Source organism: Tupaia chinensis, unplaced genomic scaffold, assembly GCF_000334495.1.
Source record: "Tupaia chinensis unplaced genomic scaffold, TupChi_1.0 Scaffold000159_1, whole genome shotgun sequence".
In the NCBI taxonomy this organism is placed as follows: Eukaryota; Metazoa; Chordata; class Mammalia; order Scandentia; family Tupaiidae; genus Tupaia; species Tupaia belangeri.
Window position 1 is genome coordinate 8,785,065 of NW_006159630.1, and position 16,407 is coordinate 8,801,471.

Below are 16,407 nucleotides of genomic sequence, written 5' to 3' on the forward strand. Positions count from 1 at the left end.
TGGTATTTTTTGTGTGTTTGTGCTTAGGGCTAAATGTCTTATGTTTCATAAAGCAGATTACTTTGATGGCTGACAGTGATGAGATTGATTATAATAGCTTTCAGAGTTTTTGACCCTCTCCCACAGAAATAAGCTTTATTTTGTGATTTAGTACAAACCAAATACATTGGTGAATAATTGAAAAAAAGCTTCATAGGACAATTGTCCTTAACCGTGTTTCTTTCTTTCTTTGAATTTAACTCCTCCTGGCCAGAGGAGACAGAAAGCACTCCCCAGTAGAACATAATCACACCAAAATCCCTTCCCTCTATTTCTCCACCCTGTTGGGATTTGGGGCACACACGCACATGTGTGGTGTGTTTTTCAAACCACAGTCAGCCTTGTGGGATCCAGCCTAAGCACCAAAATATGGGGTTAACCCACCTGTTTTGTATTTTTTTTTTTAATGTTTCACTTTTTTTTTTTTTTTTTAATTTGGAGAGATTTTCACTGTAGGGCGCGTGCGCTCGCCAGACAGACAGAGACATAGAGACAGAAAGCGAGAAATCACCCCCCAGGGGGGATGGTCACGCCGCAATCCCTTCTCCATTCTCCTCTTGGGATCTTGGGCACGCACGCACACGCGCCCGGCGTGAGTTTTAAGCCACCGGGTCCGGGACACGAACCGCGGTCGACTACGTGGGAGTCCAGCGACACAGCCATTACGCCAACTGCTGGTTCCCTAATGTTTCACATTTAAAACCAATGAGTTTCACCCAAAATGTGAAAAATCCTGATCCATCTATAGATTGTGAGCTACTCTTTAATCATTCTCGATAGTGAAAAGACAATTGGCAGAAAATAGGAACCAACACATCTTTAAAGAGCTATAAAGTTCATGGAAATGTATGACAAAAACTACACATGGATTTTAATTTTTTTTTTTTTGCACCAAAAAGTATTTCCATTTTTCCATGAGCTTTTTGAAGGCTCCACATGTTCCATACTGAAAATAGTATGGAAGGATATATGTGATAGAACATTCAGGGGCCGACCCTGTAGTGTGGTGATTAACTGCTATGCATAGGGAGCTGCATCCCATATGTCTGCCCATGGTTCGAATCCTGGCTCTGGTGGCTTGAAGAACACATCAAGTACGTGTATGTGTGTCCCAAATCCTGACAGAATAGAGAAATAGAGGAAAAGAGATTGTAATGTGACCATGCCCTATTAGAGCGTTCTCTCTCGCTCTAGTGGACATGTATGTCCTTTGGCCATAAAAATGTTCAGAATTTAGATCTTATATTTTTAATATATTTTCTAAAGGTCTTACAAAATATCTTTCTTTTGAGGAAAAAAATTATGAGTGAGTAAACTAAAGAATGTTACTACAAGCCCAGCTAAGTGGCACAGTCTATTGGGTACTGGACTGCAGTACTAGAAGCCACACTGCTGACATGGGTTGGATCCCAGGTGCCTAGAAACTTACTGGGCACATCTGTGGGCACCTGAAATCCTGACAGGCTGGAAGGGATTGCAGTGTGATGATTCCTGTCAGCATTGCTTATCCTTCTCTCCCTCCCTCTTGTCCATGCAGTCTCATTAGAAAAAGAATGCTATATAAAACAGAGTAAGATCTTGAGTTACTTCTAAAATTAAGACAGGATTTAATAAAACATTGATACTGTTGATAGATTTTAGGAAGAATGCTTTACAAACTCTGTAACTGCTTAACCCCTGAAGAGCTGCTTCATTTGTATTCATTTGTGATGAACAGACCAGTAATATTTCCAGACTAATTAAAGAACCCTTCTAGAACCCAGTGAATGCATTTTGTGTTGTTTTAATACTTTCAAAACGTTAACATACATGGGGCCTTCAGAAAGTTAATATAAAGTGTATATTATCAAAATAGCATGGATTTCAATTTTTTTTTGTATCACATACCTTAATTCCATCTTCCACTTATTTTTGAAGTCCTTTGGTACCATTTTAGTATAAACTAAAAAAGATGTTAAAGACTTAATTCTTAGTGTATATAGATCTCTATCATTGTTAAAGCTGAGTAACAAGATCTTTAAAATGAACTAGAAATCGCAAGTATACATATTCTTTTTAAAAGTTACTGTACAGAAATCTTTTCTAACCTGTTTATTTTAAAGAATTTTTACCTTTTCTCCAAATAGTATATCATCTATGATAGTATTAAACAGATATAATCTGAGATGGAAACTTGACTTACTAGAAACTGACTGTAGTTCTTGCCTTGATTTTCAGACAGTACCCGTAACGAAAAACAGTAAAGAAAACAGACTAAGAGGAAGCAAAGTGTTCTGCGCGGTGGGTTTCTTATCCAGCGTAGTGACCTACTTGTCAAATATTTGTGACCTCATGAGGTGTATGGGGCCCTTCTAGATTGTCACAGTAGGTTAGGAAAGATCTTTACATCTTGTAAGTAAATTTAATAGTTGCTGCTAACCCTGCTGTCTTACTTAGCCCATTATAATCCTTTCATGGTTTTTATTATTATTCTAGAAAGATAGATTGTCTCCTGCTATATACAGGTAGTGGGTAAGTGGCCAGTGTTAAGTAGCTCCAAAGGACCTGTGGACCAAGGCAAGTCTTGGTTTCAGTCTTATTAATGATGGGTGCTTGGTGAATGTTGCTTTATTCACTGTTTCAGATAGGTTACCTGTCTGCTCATTGCTAGCTGTAACTTATCGTCAGAAAATGGATAGGACTATGATTTTAAAACTTACTCTGCGAGTATTTATCTGGAAACAACATTTTATTTATATATTTATTTTTGTAATGAAAATACATAATAACCAAATTCCAAAAAGTTACAGTAAAGGGAAAGGGTAGAAAAAAATAAGCAATTATAATCTTTCAATTTTAACATAACTACTGTGGTCTGTTTCTTTTCAGTCTGTTCTTTTGTATAAAATTTACATCATTGTAAGAATGTATTTCAGAACCAACATCTTTGTCTAAGGGAACATAAATCTGGATCAAAAGGATAAATTTTTAAAAATTGAGATAATTATTTCTAACTTTCCTTTTAGTACAGTACTGAGTTGCACACAGAAAGGCACAGAAGTCGTCAGGAGTCAGGGTTGTCAGTTACTAGAAATGTAGTATCACAATTGTAAAATACCATAACTCTGAAATGAATTATTAGCATGACCTTCCCTTTTGAGAATCCTAGTGTTGGCATGAATTGATGAAAGTGACTTATAAAATGGATCTCCGAGTAACTTCTTCATCTTGAAGGTGACTAAAACACCAAGTCACAATAGTTATATTAAAGGAAAATTAGGCACATTCAGTGCATACACATGCACACACATGCACACGTATGTATGGTGATCTGCAAAAATGCCAACATAAGTTAACTTTATAAGAAGCGTATCAGAATCCTTTCAGTATATGTGTCCTGCATTTTCAGAATACCATTTTCTGTTCACAATGATTACAAAATGGGCATAGGTTGTTTATCATTATTTTATTTATTTTAACTTGACCAGAGAGGGACAGAGTGTGTGAGGGAGAGAGAAACTGAGAGCCAGCTGCTAGGTCTGGGACTCGAACCACGGTCAGCCATATGGGAGTCCAACGCCCTCAACCACACCACCTGCTGGCCCCCACATAGGCATAGGTTTTTAAGTGTTTAGTCTTGGCTTGTACTAAAAGCCGTATTTGTTATGGGGATACTTTCTTCATACTCTGTACCAATGGTTGATACTTTGCCTTGGAGGCCACAAACTTCCTTTGATTATTGGAAACTATTACAATAATGGTAAAAGCTGATAGAGAAGGTACATAAAGGAATCAAGATGTAGTTGGAGGGATATGGAGTCAGAAGGGCCTGTGGTTGAATCTGGACTTACACACCTCCTGGGCTGTGTGATGAGGGTAAATCCTACCCAAGTAGACAGGACACAATGAAGTGCCTTAGGTATGTGCACGTGGTAAACTACAAAGCCTAGTGTGTGTATTCTTTTGCTGAAGCTGAATTTCAGGGTGCTGTACATTAACCGTAGTAAAGCTCTAATATTAAACAGAAAGCGTGGTCGTAACCCTGCTTCTCTTTTCCTTCCAGTCTTCAAGCAGTGATAGTGGTGGGAGCAGCAGCAGCAGCAGCATCAATAGCCCTGACAGGGCCAGCGGGCCAGAAAGCAACCTCAGCCAGATCATGGCAGGATCCAGTCCCAACACCCCTCAGCCCATGCCCGAGCAGTCTGCACTGTGCCAAGGCCCTTACTTCCACATCAACCAGACCCTGAAGGAGGCCCATTTCCACAGCCTACAGCACCGAGGACGGCCTCCGACATGATGGACTGGCAGTTTCTTGCCTTCTGTGAAGGGACAGACAGCGCTGTGCAGATTTGATATTTCAACTTACAATTTGTTTAAAAAAATTGCACAAAAAAAATGCCTGTTGGCTTTTCAGTCTATATTTGGAATAACAGCTTAACAGGCGGTTGTTTACTTGTGGTTTTGCTGCACTATTGCGATTTCAAAGGGGCTTTGAAGCAATTTTTTATAGGATTCTTTTAAGGGAGGGAGTCAAATCCATGTCAAGGTAGTGGTGTGAGGAAATCCCATCTGCGTGTTGAATCCATAGTGTGTCCCATTCAGACTGGTTTCCCAATCTGTCAACTAGAAAAATCTACTTTATGTAAAAAGGCCTTTTAAAAATGCGGGATCTTCAATTTTTTAAAATTCAATAAAGTAGTAAAGAGTATCTAGTTTCCATGAAAAAAAAAAAAAACCCTAAGCTTTTTTCCAAAATATAGTTTGAATCAGTCTTGAACTGAAATTAACTACCATACTACCTCTTAGTATGTAGATGATGTTTTGAAGGTTCCTTCTCCTTTGTTACAGGAGAACAATCAGATCCAATTAGACTGTGTTAAGCGAAGCACCCTTCTTGATAACAGACTCTGTTCTTTGTTATATAATTGTATTTCCAGGGTGAATGTCTTTCAGACTCTGGTATTCTCAAAAAAACTTCTGTATCGACATTCCTTCCCAGTCTGCACCTCAGACTTCAGTAGAAAACACTGCATAACTCTGAAGGAAATACGACTTCTCATCCTACAGACTTGCTACTTCAGCAGCCTATAATAGCTCATTGATAATTCCACCCGTGGTGTTGACACTTGGACAGGTATTCATTTTACATACAGAGAAACCTCCAACAGTCACTAGGGACACATTCCAGCAGTGCAACTGGAAAGACAGGTGTGGCTTAGAAACAAAGGAACAGAAGCCCCCAAGGAGAAACAACGCAGTGGTATTTATTGGAGAGAAATAGCTATGTTCCCACATTATTTAGTCATACTGGAGAGCCAGCCAAGTTTGAATAATGAAGGCGCAGAAGTGTCGTCTTCTTCGTTGACAAACTGTCTGAACAAGGAGCCTGGATGTGTGAGGTCATCTGCTCTGGAGAGTGCTGGAGGGACAACCTGCCATTGGATGTAGAGGAAAGTGCCTTAGAGTTTACCTGAGTCCTCTCCCTGCTGACATCACTCCAATTGGAGTCCACATAGCACACAAGCAGCTCTGAGAAGCACGAAGAGCTCTAATAAGAGGACTCTGCTATTTGTCAAGATTTGGGAAAGACATAGGGAACAGTGAGATTTTATTGTGCAACAGAACTAAATTTGAAAATGAAGACTATCCTAGGAAAAGGGTAAACATATGCACCTCCTTTCCTCAGTCTCTTCGTCTAATAGGAATAGAATTCACAGGCCAGTTACTTGAAGTGGAATCAGAGTGCTATGGGGAAGTTACAGCAAAGCCCATGCTTATGCTTAAGGAGCAGGTGTTTTTTATTTTTGTTTTTTGTTTTTTTAATTTGCTAGGATGTGTGTGGTATATGCATTCCCCAGAGACAGAGGAAGGGAGAGTGAGAAAGCAACCCCACATGGAGCACAGTCATGTCACACATCCTCCATTTCTCACTCCTTTGGGGACACATGCTCAGAATGTTAAATGGCCACGTCTGGGACTAGAAGCATGCAGTGGGCCATGTGGGAGCCAGCCGCCTTAACCACCATGTCATTGAGGCATGCGACTGTGAGATTTTTTTGTTTTTAGATATCGTCTCCCAAATCTTAAAACCAGATTTTTGAGAGGATTTTGGATCTGAAGGGGCCTAATGGCAGGGACTATGGAAAGGATACATGTTAATATTTTGTCTTAACAGTGAAGCAAACAACTAAATGCTGTAAGAAGAGCTGTTGGAGCTCCCAAACACACGTGTACACAACACAATTCAGAAATACCCAAGACGACTTCTGCAGGCTCAATGGATGGCATCCTACTGAAACAAAATGTGTGATAATAGAAAAATGTAAAACTCGACGCAAACTTCCTTTTATTTCCCATCCAACTAAAGATACGGAAGATGAAACCCTCACCAGGACAGCTCAACTGTTCTCCAAGTATCGTCCCAGTGCTGGGTTGACAGTTAATTCTTTACCTTACTCAAGATAAAAAGTCTCCATCTTATCCTGCAGATTGTCTACAACCTCTCAGCCTGAGATGCATTTCTATTATGAGGCTACTTAGCGTCAATGGGCGTCTTTTTAGACTTCAATTAGCTCAAGCTAGTAAAGCCTTGTACTTCTCCATTGCGCCGCCATTAAAAGCAGCATCAGTGTGTTTCGTCGTTCAGTTCTTTACCAGTTGTTACAAGGGCAGCTAACCAGGTGGCGTGGTGGGAAAAGGGACAGGATCAGCAGGGATGACCCTCTTGCTCATGGCACTTACCTGGGCTTTTGTTTCGACACTTCTGCTGGTTGATTTCGCCTTTCGAGTGCTTGTCATGCTCAGTGGAAGAAGTCCAAACCTCCAAGACAAGAGAAGGGAATTTCTGTAGTATGAACAGGCAGTTTTGGGACCGAGCAAAAACCTCTGAGGTCATTTACCTGATCTGACTCGATGCCAGTGGTAGTATGTTATGGGCCTCCTGGGAGTTGAAGGTACTGCTCCTTGGAGTGAACTGGTTCTCCGTACCAGTGACCAGTCCAAATAGAACCTGACAGACAAGACAAGGGGCACAATAAAATGCTGGGGTTTTGTCAGTAAAAGAAAAGTACTTCTGTTAGTAATCAATTATTTTTTTGAGAGATTCTTGCTTTGGGATGTGTATGCTTACTAGAGATAAAAACCAAGAAATCGCCCCCAATAGGGGATGGCAATGTTGTAATCCCTTCTCCATTCCCTCCGGATTTTGGGTATGCATGCACACATGCCCAGCGTGTTTGAAGCCACCAGATCCAGGACTTGGCCCAAGGTCTGCCACATGGGAGTCCAGCACCTTAACCACTACACCACCTATTGGCCCCTCAGTACAGTATTTCTAATCATCATTTTGGAGAATGAACTTTTTTTTTTTTTTTTGGAGAGTTTTTATTTTGCTATAGGGCACGTGCGCTCACCAGACAGACAGAGACAGAAAGCGAGAAATCACCCCCCAGAGGGGATGGTCACGCCGCAATCCCTTCTCCATTCTCCTCTCGGGATCTTGGGCACGCACGCACACGCGCCCAGCGTGAGTTTTAAGCCACTGGGTCCGGGACGTGAACCACGGAGAATGAACTTTTGAGCATGATAATGCTTCAGAATTTTTTTTTTTTTTTTTTTTCGAGATTTTCCCCGCAGGGAGGCGGCGCCCGGAGACAGAAAGCGAGAAATCACCCCCCAGGGGGGATGGTCACGCCGCAATCCCTTCTCCTCCATTCTCCTCTCGGGATCTTGGGCACGCACGCACACGCGCCCGGCGTGAGTTTTAAGCCACCGGGTCCGGGACACGAACCGCGGTCGACTACATGGGAATCCAGCGACATAGCCATTACGCTAACTGCTGGTTCCCTTCAGAATTTTTTTTAAAGAGATTTTTTGCTATAGGGCCCATGTGCTCACCAGAGAGAGACAGAAAGCAAGAAATCACTCCCCAGGGGAGATAGCTATTACACAGTCTCTTCTCCATTCTCCTCTTGGGATTTTCGGCATGCATGCCTACATGCCCAGTGTGAGTTTTAAAAGCCACCAGGTCCAGTACTGGAACCATGGTGGAACTCCAGTGACATAGTCATTACACCATCTGCTGGTCCTCAGAATTATTTATCACCACCCACAGGTCAGAATGTCGTAGGCATGTATCTATTTCTCTTAGCCCTGGATAAAACCTTAATAATCTTTATCTACAAGTGAAGGGAGCAGATCATTGTTGCCACTGTGTGTGATTTTATGTAGTCCTCTTTAGCCCCTAAACTACACTTAGCTCTTTGGTTCTTACCCTCTCCCAACACTGCATCCTGTAGTGTTAGGTGGTAGAGCAGGTTCATTTAGTATTTTGAGTCTGTGGTGCTTAATTCACATTGAGCAAGCTTTGGACTTGACTTACAGAAGTTCGCTGCACGAGGCGATTAAGGTTGCTGTTGAGGTGTGGCATGAAGACATCCAGGTCAAATGGATCAATGAGTGATTCCAGGTGGTCAGTCACTTTCTCGATTCTGGAAGAAGAATTAGCATCACAAGTCTTGAAGCTATAGGTCTTATTCTTGACTGCTGGCTTAGTATACTCATCACTGATGGTCATGCTTAGGGGACCTGCTGAGGGGCCTAAAGGTAGCTTGGCAGGTGTGTTCACTTTAGGGAAAGTGGCTCATTCTCTGGATTAACACTGAGCACATGAACAGTCTGTCATTTACTTAGCTCTACATCTCCTATTCCCCAGGTAGGGAGAAGTAAATAGTACTTTCAGCTACTCCTTAGAAGTTATATGATGAATGACTTTCTAAAACCTTTGTTCTTTCCACAGATCATCTCAGAGAGTTTCAGCCTGACACGATGTCTTAAGTGAAGTCCATTCCTTCCCATGTTCTGTTTTTAGGAAGGGCATGAAGAGCTCAAATTATACCCCCCACCCAGTTGAGGCTGAAGAGAGGGATAGATTCCACCTCCTTCCCTTGCCCATGGAATTTATCCAGCAGGTGGCTATGTAACACTGGTGATATGAGCACTTAAACTATTTAAAATAAACACAATGAACGTGCAGAAAGAGGCAGCCCCTCTCTGGTGGCTCCCAGCAAAGGGGCTGCGTGTTTGTGAGGCTGGAGTAAGGCAGGTAGAGAAGGGGGCCAACACGACACCTGGAGTCGGGCTTGCTCCGGCCGCTCTTGCCCTCCTCGCCCTTGGTTGCCAGAACGATGCTGAGATACCGCAGGTCGTACAGGAGCTGCAGCGCCCGGTTCTGGGTTATCGGGAATGCACCTTCTTTCTGCAAATGAATTCCCGGCCTGCTCATTAGCAGAGATGACTTGTTACGTGAACATAGTCCACAGTTCCATATTTGGCTGACATGGCTTGGTGTATACACATAGGGCAGTCTAATCTCACTACAGAACAGATTGTTAGAAACTCGGTCTTGGGAACCAGCAGTTAGAGTAATGGCTATGTCGCTGGACTCCCACGTAGTCGACCGCGGTTCGCGTCCTGGACCCGGTGGCTTAAAACTCACGCTGGGCACGTGTGCATGCGTGCCCAAGATCCCGAGAGGAGAATGGAGGAGAAGGCATTGCGGCGTGACCATCCCCCCGGGGGGTGATTTCTCGCTTTCTGTCTCTATGTCTCTCTCTGTGTGGCGAGCGAGCGCACGCGCCCTGTAGCAAAAAAACCTCTCCAAAAGAAAGAAAAGAAACTCGGTCTTAAGCAAAACAAACAACCGAACAGCAAGGGAGAAACAGAGCCCTGAAAGACCGGTTTCTCCAGGGCCAGCAGGTGGCATGGTGGTTAAGGCACTGGACTCCCCCATGGCTGACTACGGTTTGGGTCCAGGAGCTAGCAGCACTCTCTCTCGTGAGTGCATGTGCCCTGTAGCAAATTTTAAAAAGTGATAAATAAATTTTAAGCAAATAAAAAGGTTTCTGTGGGCCAGTAGGTGGTGTGCTGGTTAAGGTGCTAGACTCCCACATGGCCGATTATGGTGAATCCCAGACCTGCAGCTTGAGAATCACACCAGGTACATGTGAGTGCTAGCCCAAAATCCTGAGAGGAGGCTGGAAGAGGGGACTGCAGTGTGGCCATGCCCCCCCTGGGGGTGGGTGGCGTGATTTTTCACTTTCCCTCTGTCTCTCTCCGTTACTCTCTGATGAGTGCACACACCATATGGAAAAATCTTTTTTAAAAAAAGTTTTTGGTGCTGTGGATGGTCATTCTATAAACAACAAAGTTTCCTGCATGAAGGAGAGGTGTTTTGAGGAAGCTTAGGAGAGAGGTCTTAATTATCTTCAAAATCAGGACTGGTCCCGTCTTAGATTTGTTACCAAGACCGGAATGCCCCACGGAGGTGAGAGAGGAGCAGACTGCCTCCATGGTGCCACCTGTCACTTTAACTGTCACTTCCTCAGTCTCCCCTAAGGAATGGGGTGTCTCCATTTTACAGGTGAGGAAATCAGCGAGCCATTGATCCACATGATCACACCTGATCCTAAGGAAACAGGTTTGAACAATTTGCCGCAAGCACATGGTGAGCAGGAGGCAGTGATGGGGTTGGAACCCAGGCCTTTTCTTATTCTGAAGTTTTCCTTCTTCCCACTTGCAAGAACTGCTTTCTTAGTGAAGCCCTGTTTGATCCTTGTGGATGGCTGTAATTAAACAGAGCTGGAAGCCACTCTAATTATAGCGTCTTTTAGGATCTAATGCCTGGGCTGCCTGATCCTTACCTTGAGTTCCTTAATGTGAACTGCCCAAACCCAAGAAAAACCTAAGGCTCTTGTCCTTTATAAAGGGAAAACATTGAAGCACCTACCTTCACCTGTGTCTCTTCTGAAAGCTTCTCGTAGGCAGCTATTACTTGAACCATACAGTTTTTTAGCATCTCTTGCAGAGTCACTTTTGGCAAGGCATGGCCTCCAACCCGATTAATTTCCTGACATAAGCTAAACAGGAAGGACTGTACATACCAGGATGGCTGAAAGAAGAAAAAAGACTGTTGTGTTGCCAACCTGCTCCAATTCAATGACATGCAGAAAAGGAGATCCATTTATTCTTACCGAGCCTATAGGCGAGAACCCTGATCTCTGGTCAAACCCCCTCACAAGCAGACCACATAGCAGATACAACCCTCTGTTTAGCACAATTTGGTATCATCCCCTGTGGGCTAGGGCTGGCTTGGTGGGTGCTGGTGTATGTACTTTAGGGAAGATTGTTCATTTTCTAATTAGCACAGAGCCTTGCTACAAAAGAAGAGACTCCCTCCCTGACTTCTGGAACAGTCTATGTACTTGGCCCTGCATCTACTATGCCCCCATGGTAAAAAGTGATAACTGTTGGGAACCAGCAGTTAGCGTAATGGCTATGTCGCTGGACTCCCACGTAGTCGACCGTGGTTCGTGTCCTGGACCCGGTGGCTTAAAACTCACGCCGGGCGCGTGTGCGTGCGTGCCCAAGATCCCGAGAGGAGAATGGAGGAGAAGGGATTGCGGCGTGACCCTCCCCCCTGGGGGGTGATTTCTCGCTTTCTGTCTCTATGTCTCTCTTTGTCTGTCTGGCGAGCGCACGCGCCCTACAGTGAAAATCTCTCAAAAAAAAAAAAAAAAAAGTGATAACTGTTACTTTTAGCTATTCCTTAGAAGTCACATGTTGAATGGTTTTCTAAACTTTTCTCCTTTCCACAGAGCAGCAGCAGCAGCATTCCCAGTGCACGGTCCCTGTATCGGTGGGACTTGCTTACCTGTACAGGGAGCCGGATCCTGGATGTGACACTGCCGCCAGACTCTGTCTCCTCCTGGATTTCTAGTTCATCCCAGTTGGTGGCCGTGGCCAGAACTGAGCCAGCATCATCTAAAAGCAACGACCGGGTGAATCCATGAATCAAAACCTGGTAATAAAAGGCAAATATCCATATAAGCACCTAGATTACTGTCATGTTGGTCTCACACAACCAGTGTAGCTGGACGTGTTGGTGTGCACCTACAGCCCAAGCTACTCCCAAGGGTGTGGCTGGAGGATTGTGAGTTTGAGGCCAGTCTGGGAAACACAGCAAGACCCTGTCTCTTATAAAGGAAAAAAAAAAAGCTACTAGTATAATCACTCTTGGGTAATTATTGGTATCATGAGAATTTTGTTGCTAACTACCCTATAAATATCAAATGTCAGTCCTTACAAGACTGGTGGAGACGACAGAGAATATAGCATTTACGAAATATAGACCCTTGAACAGGCAGAGAGTCACTCTCATGGAAGAAAAAAGGCAGGTTTTCTGCTATAAGATCTAAGCTAGAAATGAATGGAAATGGTTTTACACTGAGCCATTTGGCAGAGAGAAAGTCAAGATACCTATATGAAGTAAGAATTACTATTACACAGAGGGCACATCCTTGGACGAGTCCAAGGTCTTATGGAGGTTGGCAAGACTAGACTTATGATAAAAGTTGGGCAAAACAGGGAGAAGTTCCACCACTCACTTTCACGACGGCAGAGCTCCACACTCGGTAGCCCAGTACACTCTGCTGCAGGAGCACTTCCTTCACTTCCTGCCACCTGGCCTGTACAGGAATGATTTCCTGGGTTTTCCCTTTCCCCTGTTTCTTCAGAGCCCTTGACTCTCTGGCTGGTTTCTCAGAGCTACTGGATTTTCCAGAGATGCACTGCTTCAGGTGGGGGCACAGTTCTCCCAGAGACTGGCAGAGCCTGGCCATGAAGAGGACTGCATGCAGCCTGGCTCCACTGAGGGCATCCTGTTGCCCCTGCACGGCTTCCTCGATGCTCTGCAGCTGTGCTCGGATGCAGTCAGTGATGTGCTGGATGCATGCTGCCGAGTGGGTGCGCAGCACGTCCTGCACGGTCCCAGCATCGGCGTACTTGTCAAAGGCAGAGCTCCTGGCCAACACAGAGGGCACATCCTTCGGTGAGTCCTCGGAGGGCAGGTAAGCCAGGAGGTCATCGAGTTTAACTTTTAGCTGGGAATCCAGGGCAGAGCAGAAGCTCTGCACGCAGGGGCTAACAGCGTGAGCTTTCATGGAGAGGCCACTGCTGGCCAACTGGCCCCGGCTCGCCACACTGACCCAGGCTGCATCAGAAGGAAGGTCACTGGGACTCTCCGACCACAGGAACAGGGACATGTTCTGCTCAAAGTGGACATGCTTATTTGAAGTGGAGTTGCTAGTGCTGCTTTCAAGTTCCTGCAAAGCTGACACCAGGAGCTCTTTGCAGCTGCTGGAGATGGAGTCAAAGCCTTCTTTTGTCAGAGTCTAAAAGAGATTCAGAGAACAGTTCTGATCATAGCCCATGAAGGAAACCTCAAGACCCGAGTGCCCAATGATAACAGATCCTAGCACTCAGAATGTTCACCACCACATTCAGGAAGGCCACATGGTATTGGTAGAAACCACTGCTGACAGACATGGGCACATCTTTGACCAGTGGGCAGAGGCCTGCTGTCTTTTCTGTGCTAGAAAAATCTGGACCCATTAGCAAGCAGAGCAGGAACGCTCCAGAATGATAGGAGTCTCCCAAGACAGTCAAAAATCCCTACTAGGATTGGCTGTAAACACGTGGACTGAGTGATTTTCCACCTCACCTGTAATCGGTCAAGGAACAGTTGCTGCATCATATCCTCCCAGAACAGGAGTGGCTTTTCTAGAAGTCGCCGACATATCACATCCCAGCTGTGACTGGCAGACTCACTGGTAAGTAACTCCCAGATGGCATCGCGGATCCCTGCGAGACCTCTCACACTCTTCACGTACAGTAACAGGTGGGTGATCCCGTTTTTAATATCTTCATTACACCTGCAACAAAATAATTTCCCTGGACTCCGTTTTGTGGCTTTCACACCTTCCTGAGAAAAACAGCAGGACTACATTTTAAAAACCTCTTACTTAGGTCCCCATATATAAAGTTTCCCTTTCTCTCTCTCATGTAGAGCTATGAGCATGCTGATAAATATATAAATATACACATAGGGACCAACAGTTGGCGTAACGGCTATGTTGCTGGACTCCCATGTTGCTGACCACATTTCAAGTCCTGGACCCGGTGGCTTAAACTCACACCAGGCACGTGTGTGTGCGTGCCCAAGACTCCGAGTGGAGAACAGAGGAGAGACTGGGGTGATTTCTCACTTTCTGTTTCTGTCTTTTTGGCAAGCACATGCACCCTATAGCAGAAACCTCACAAACAAACAAATAAATAAATAAATGTAACTATAAATATAGATAATAAATACATATTAAGCATAACATAAATACATGTATATGTGTGTATATATCTCAGTGTGCTTATACTTATAGATCTACGTCAATCCAGAGCATTTCTCACTGCACTAGGGTGTGGAGTCTGTAGCCTTTGACCAGCCCTGCTTCCCTGAGGACATATGGAAGTTTTGAGCCCCATAGAATGGCCTCAGAAATCAACGCATTAAATAAAAACAAAGAAAAATATCAATTCTTGTACATAATATTTGGAAACACAAATTCCCTCCTGAATCTCCCTGAGCAGGTGCTGATGGCCATGATGGCCGCCATGGACCAGAGTGAACAGCTGGCATTCGGCATGACACCTCAGAGATTGGGCTTTTCTGCTCCCCTCAGTGACCCTGCGGCCACATACGAGGCTACACGGTTGTCTCTGCCTGCCTCAGGGAAATGCCTCCTTACTTACATGTGGATCCACTTCTGCAGTGTGTCTCTCAGGTATTCCTGGCTGATGGGATGTGCAAGTGTCCGCAGTGCTGGCTGGAACTCGATGACGGATGCGGGCAGGTGTCTGAACCAGCTGCAGAGTGTCACCTCCCCCTGCAGGACTCCAATGCCCTTTCCTGAAGACAAGGCTGTCCTTTAGTAGCAAATTTAAAAATGGACCTAGAAGGAATTTCTGAACATCATTTCATTTTCCTTTGGGCAGATCAAACCGGACTCCTGAGGTGAAGGGGAGGAGATATAAAACGTGTCCAGGCCTCCCTCACCAGGGACAGTGGCAGCTTCCCTACAACTCCAGTCAAGCTACCATTAAGGACAATGGGAAAGGTCAGGAAGAAGCAGGGATAAAAACAGTAGGAAAGCAGGTGAGTGCTGTGCAGTTGTTGGCACTGTCAAAGCAGAACCTGAGCTGCCAAAAAGCCAAAGTTAATGTGTCCCTGCCCTCACCATCTACGTACTCCCTCCAGGGTCCACGGAGAGAATCGATAGCCACTCATCCTGATTGGTAAGCCTTCCAAAGCTCTTCAGAGGTGATCCATTAAGGGCATAGACGTGCACTGTGCACAACCAGGAGGCTCCGTTCACTGTACACTGTGCCCAAGGCACCCTCCAGAGTTTGAAACAGGCCCTTCCGAGAGCCCTGCTACTTCTGTTTTCTAATGTCAAGACACATTAGCCAATACTCAGTTTCCATAAAAGGGATAAAGAGTGAAACATAAGCACCTAGAAATCAAAGCATAAAGAAGTAGGCTCTAGTCGAAAGATAAAGCAAGCCAAAGATGAGACCATGGAATACACATCTCTCTGTGGAAATCCCACTTGGCTAGAACCTGACACTACTTATTCCTTTTCTCCCTTGGACTGAGTCTCCCCAATTTGCTGACATTTCCAACGGACTGCTGTAAGACACAGTCCTCATCATCTTCTGTCCTTAATGATGATGTCCACATTCCCACAACTCCAAGTAACTGTCACATGCCACAGGACTGTCTCCAATAAGCTCTCAGACTGATCTGTGCTGGGCCCACGGTCGCCTGCCCTCTGGAGAGTCCCATTCCATGGTCTTAATCATCTCCAAGGCAACATCTTCAAAAGTGAACCCAACATCAGCCCCTTCAAACCAGCTCCTTTTCTTGTTAACCTGGACACCTCCCTTCCCACACCCTGTACGGCCAAATCATCACCAAAACCTCTTCTGAAACTGATGCCTGAGTTGTCCAGTGAGTGTCGTCTCTATTGCTCCCTCCCAGCCCAGCCCCCACGTATGATACCTGGATCACGGTGAATGCCTCCTCAGTGAACCCTTGCTCTAAGCCTCATAGAGATCAACTGCCACATGAAAAGCCAACTGTATGTGTTCAATTCCAGCCAGAATAAATGCTACCACATGAAAGTACAAAAGGCATGGAAACATGTAACAGAGGGGTCCCATCAGGCCTGGAAGGCCCCAGGACACTAGGCACTGCTCTGTGGATGAAGTCTGGGCTCCCTGCCTTAGCCTGCAAGGTATGGCAGTACCTGGACCAGTCACGTCTCCAGTCTCATCTCACGCTGCTCTCCTCCTCACTCAGTATATCTCCACCACGCTGGCTTTCACTCAGTCCTTCAACTATATTAACGTCTTCTTTTCTTCATCCTCTTCCCTCTGCCTGGAACTCTCTTCCTTGTCTTCTTCACCTGACTAACTCCTATTCGACTTCAGTTATCAGTT

The 16,407-nt window shown here is 44.8% G+C and overlaps 2 protein-coding genes across 2 annotated transcripts in view; one reads left to right on the forward strand and one right to left on the reverse strand.

Moving 5' to 3' along the window:
- Positions 1-6,651, forward strand: part of VCF1 (VCP nuclear cofactor family member 1) — a 22,799-nt gene extending 16,148 nt beyond the window's left edge. The window contains exons 4-5 of the mRNA XM_006145870.3: positions 2,257-2,319; positions 4,082-6,651. Coding sequence (XP_006145932.1) covers positions 2,257-2,319; positions 4,082-4,315 — 297 coding nt within the window. The 3' untranslated portion in view covers positions 4,316-6,651. The remainder of the gene's footprint in view (positions 1-2,256; positions 2,320-4,081) is intronic.
- Positions 5,262-16,407, reverse strand: part of COG1 (component of oligomeric golgi complex 1) — a gene marked incomplete at its 5' end in the record, with an annotated part of 15,776 nt that continues 4,630 nt past the window's right edge. Inside the window, 10 exon segments of the mRNA XM_014586787.2 lie at positions 5,262-5,450; positions 6,760-6,838; positions 6,918-7,027; positions 8,399-8,507; positions 9,147-9,274; positions 10,805-10,966; positions 11,729-11,875; positions 12,462-13,247; positions 13,577-13,787; positions 14,659-14,815. Of these exon segments, the coding sequence (XP_014442273.1) occupies positions 5,313-5,450; positions 6,760-6,838; positions 6,918-7,027; positions 8,399-8,507; positions 9,147-9,274; positions 10,805-10,966; positions 11,729-11,875; positions 12,462-13,247; positions 13,577-13,787; positions 14,659-14,815 (2,027 nt within the window).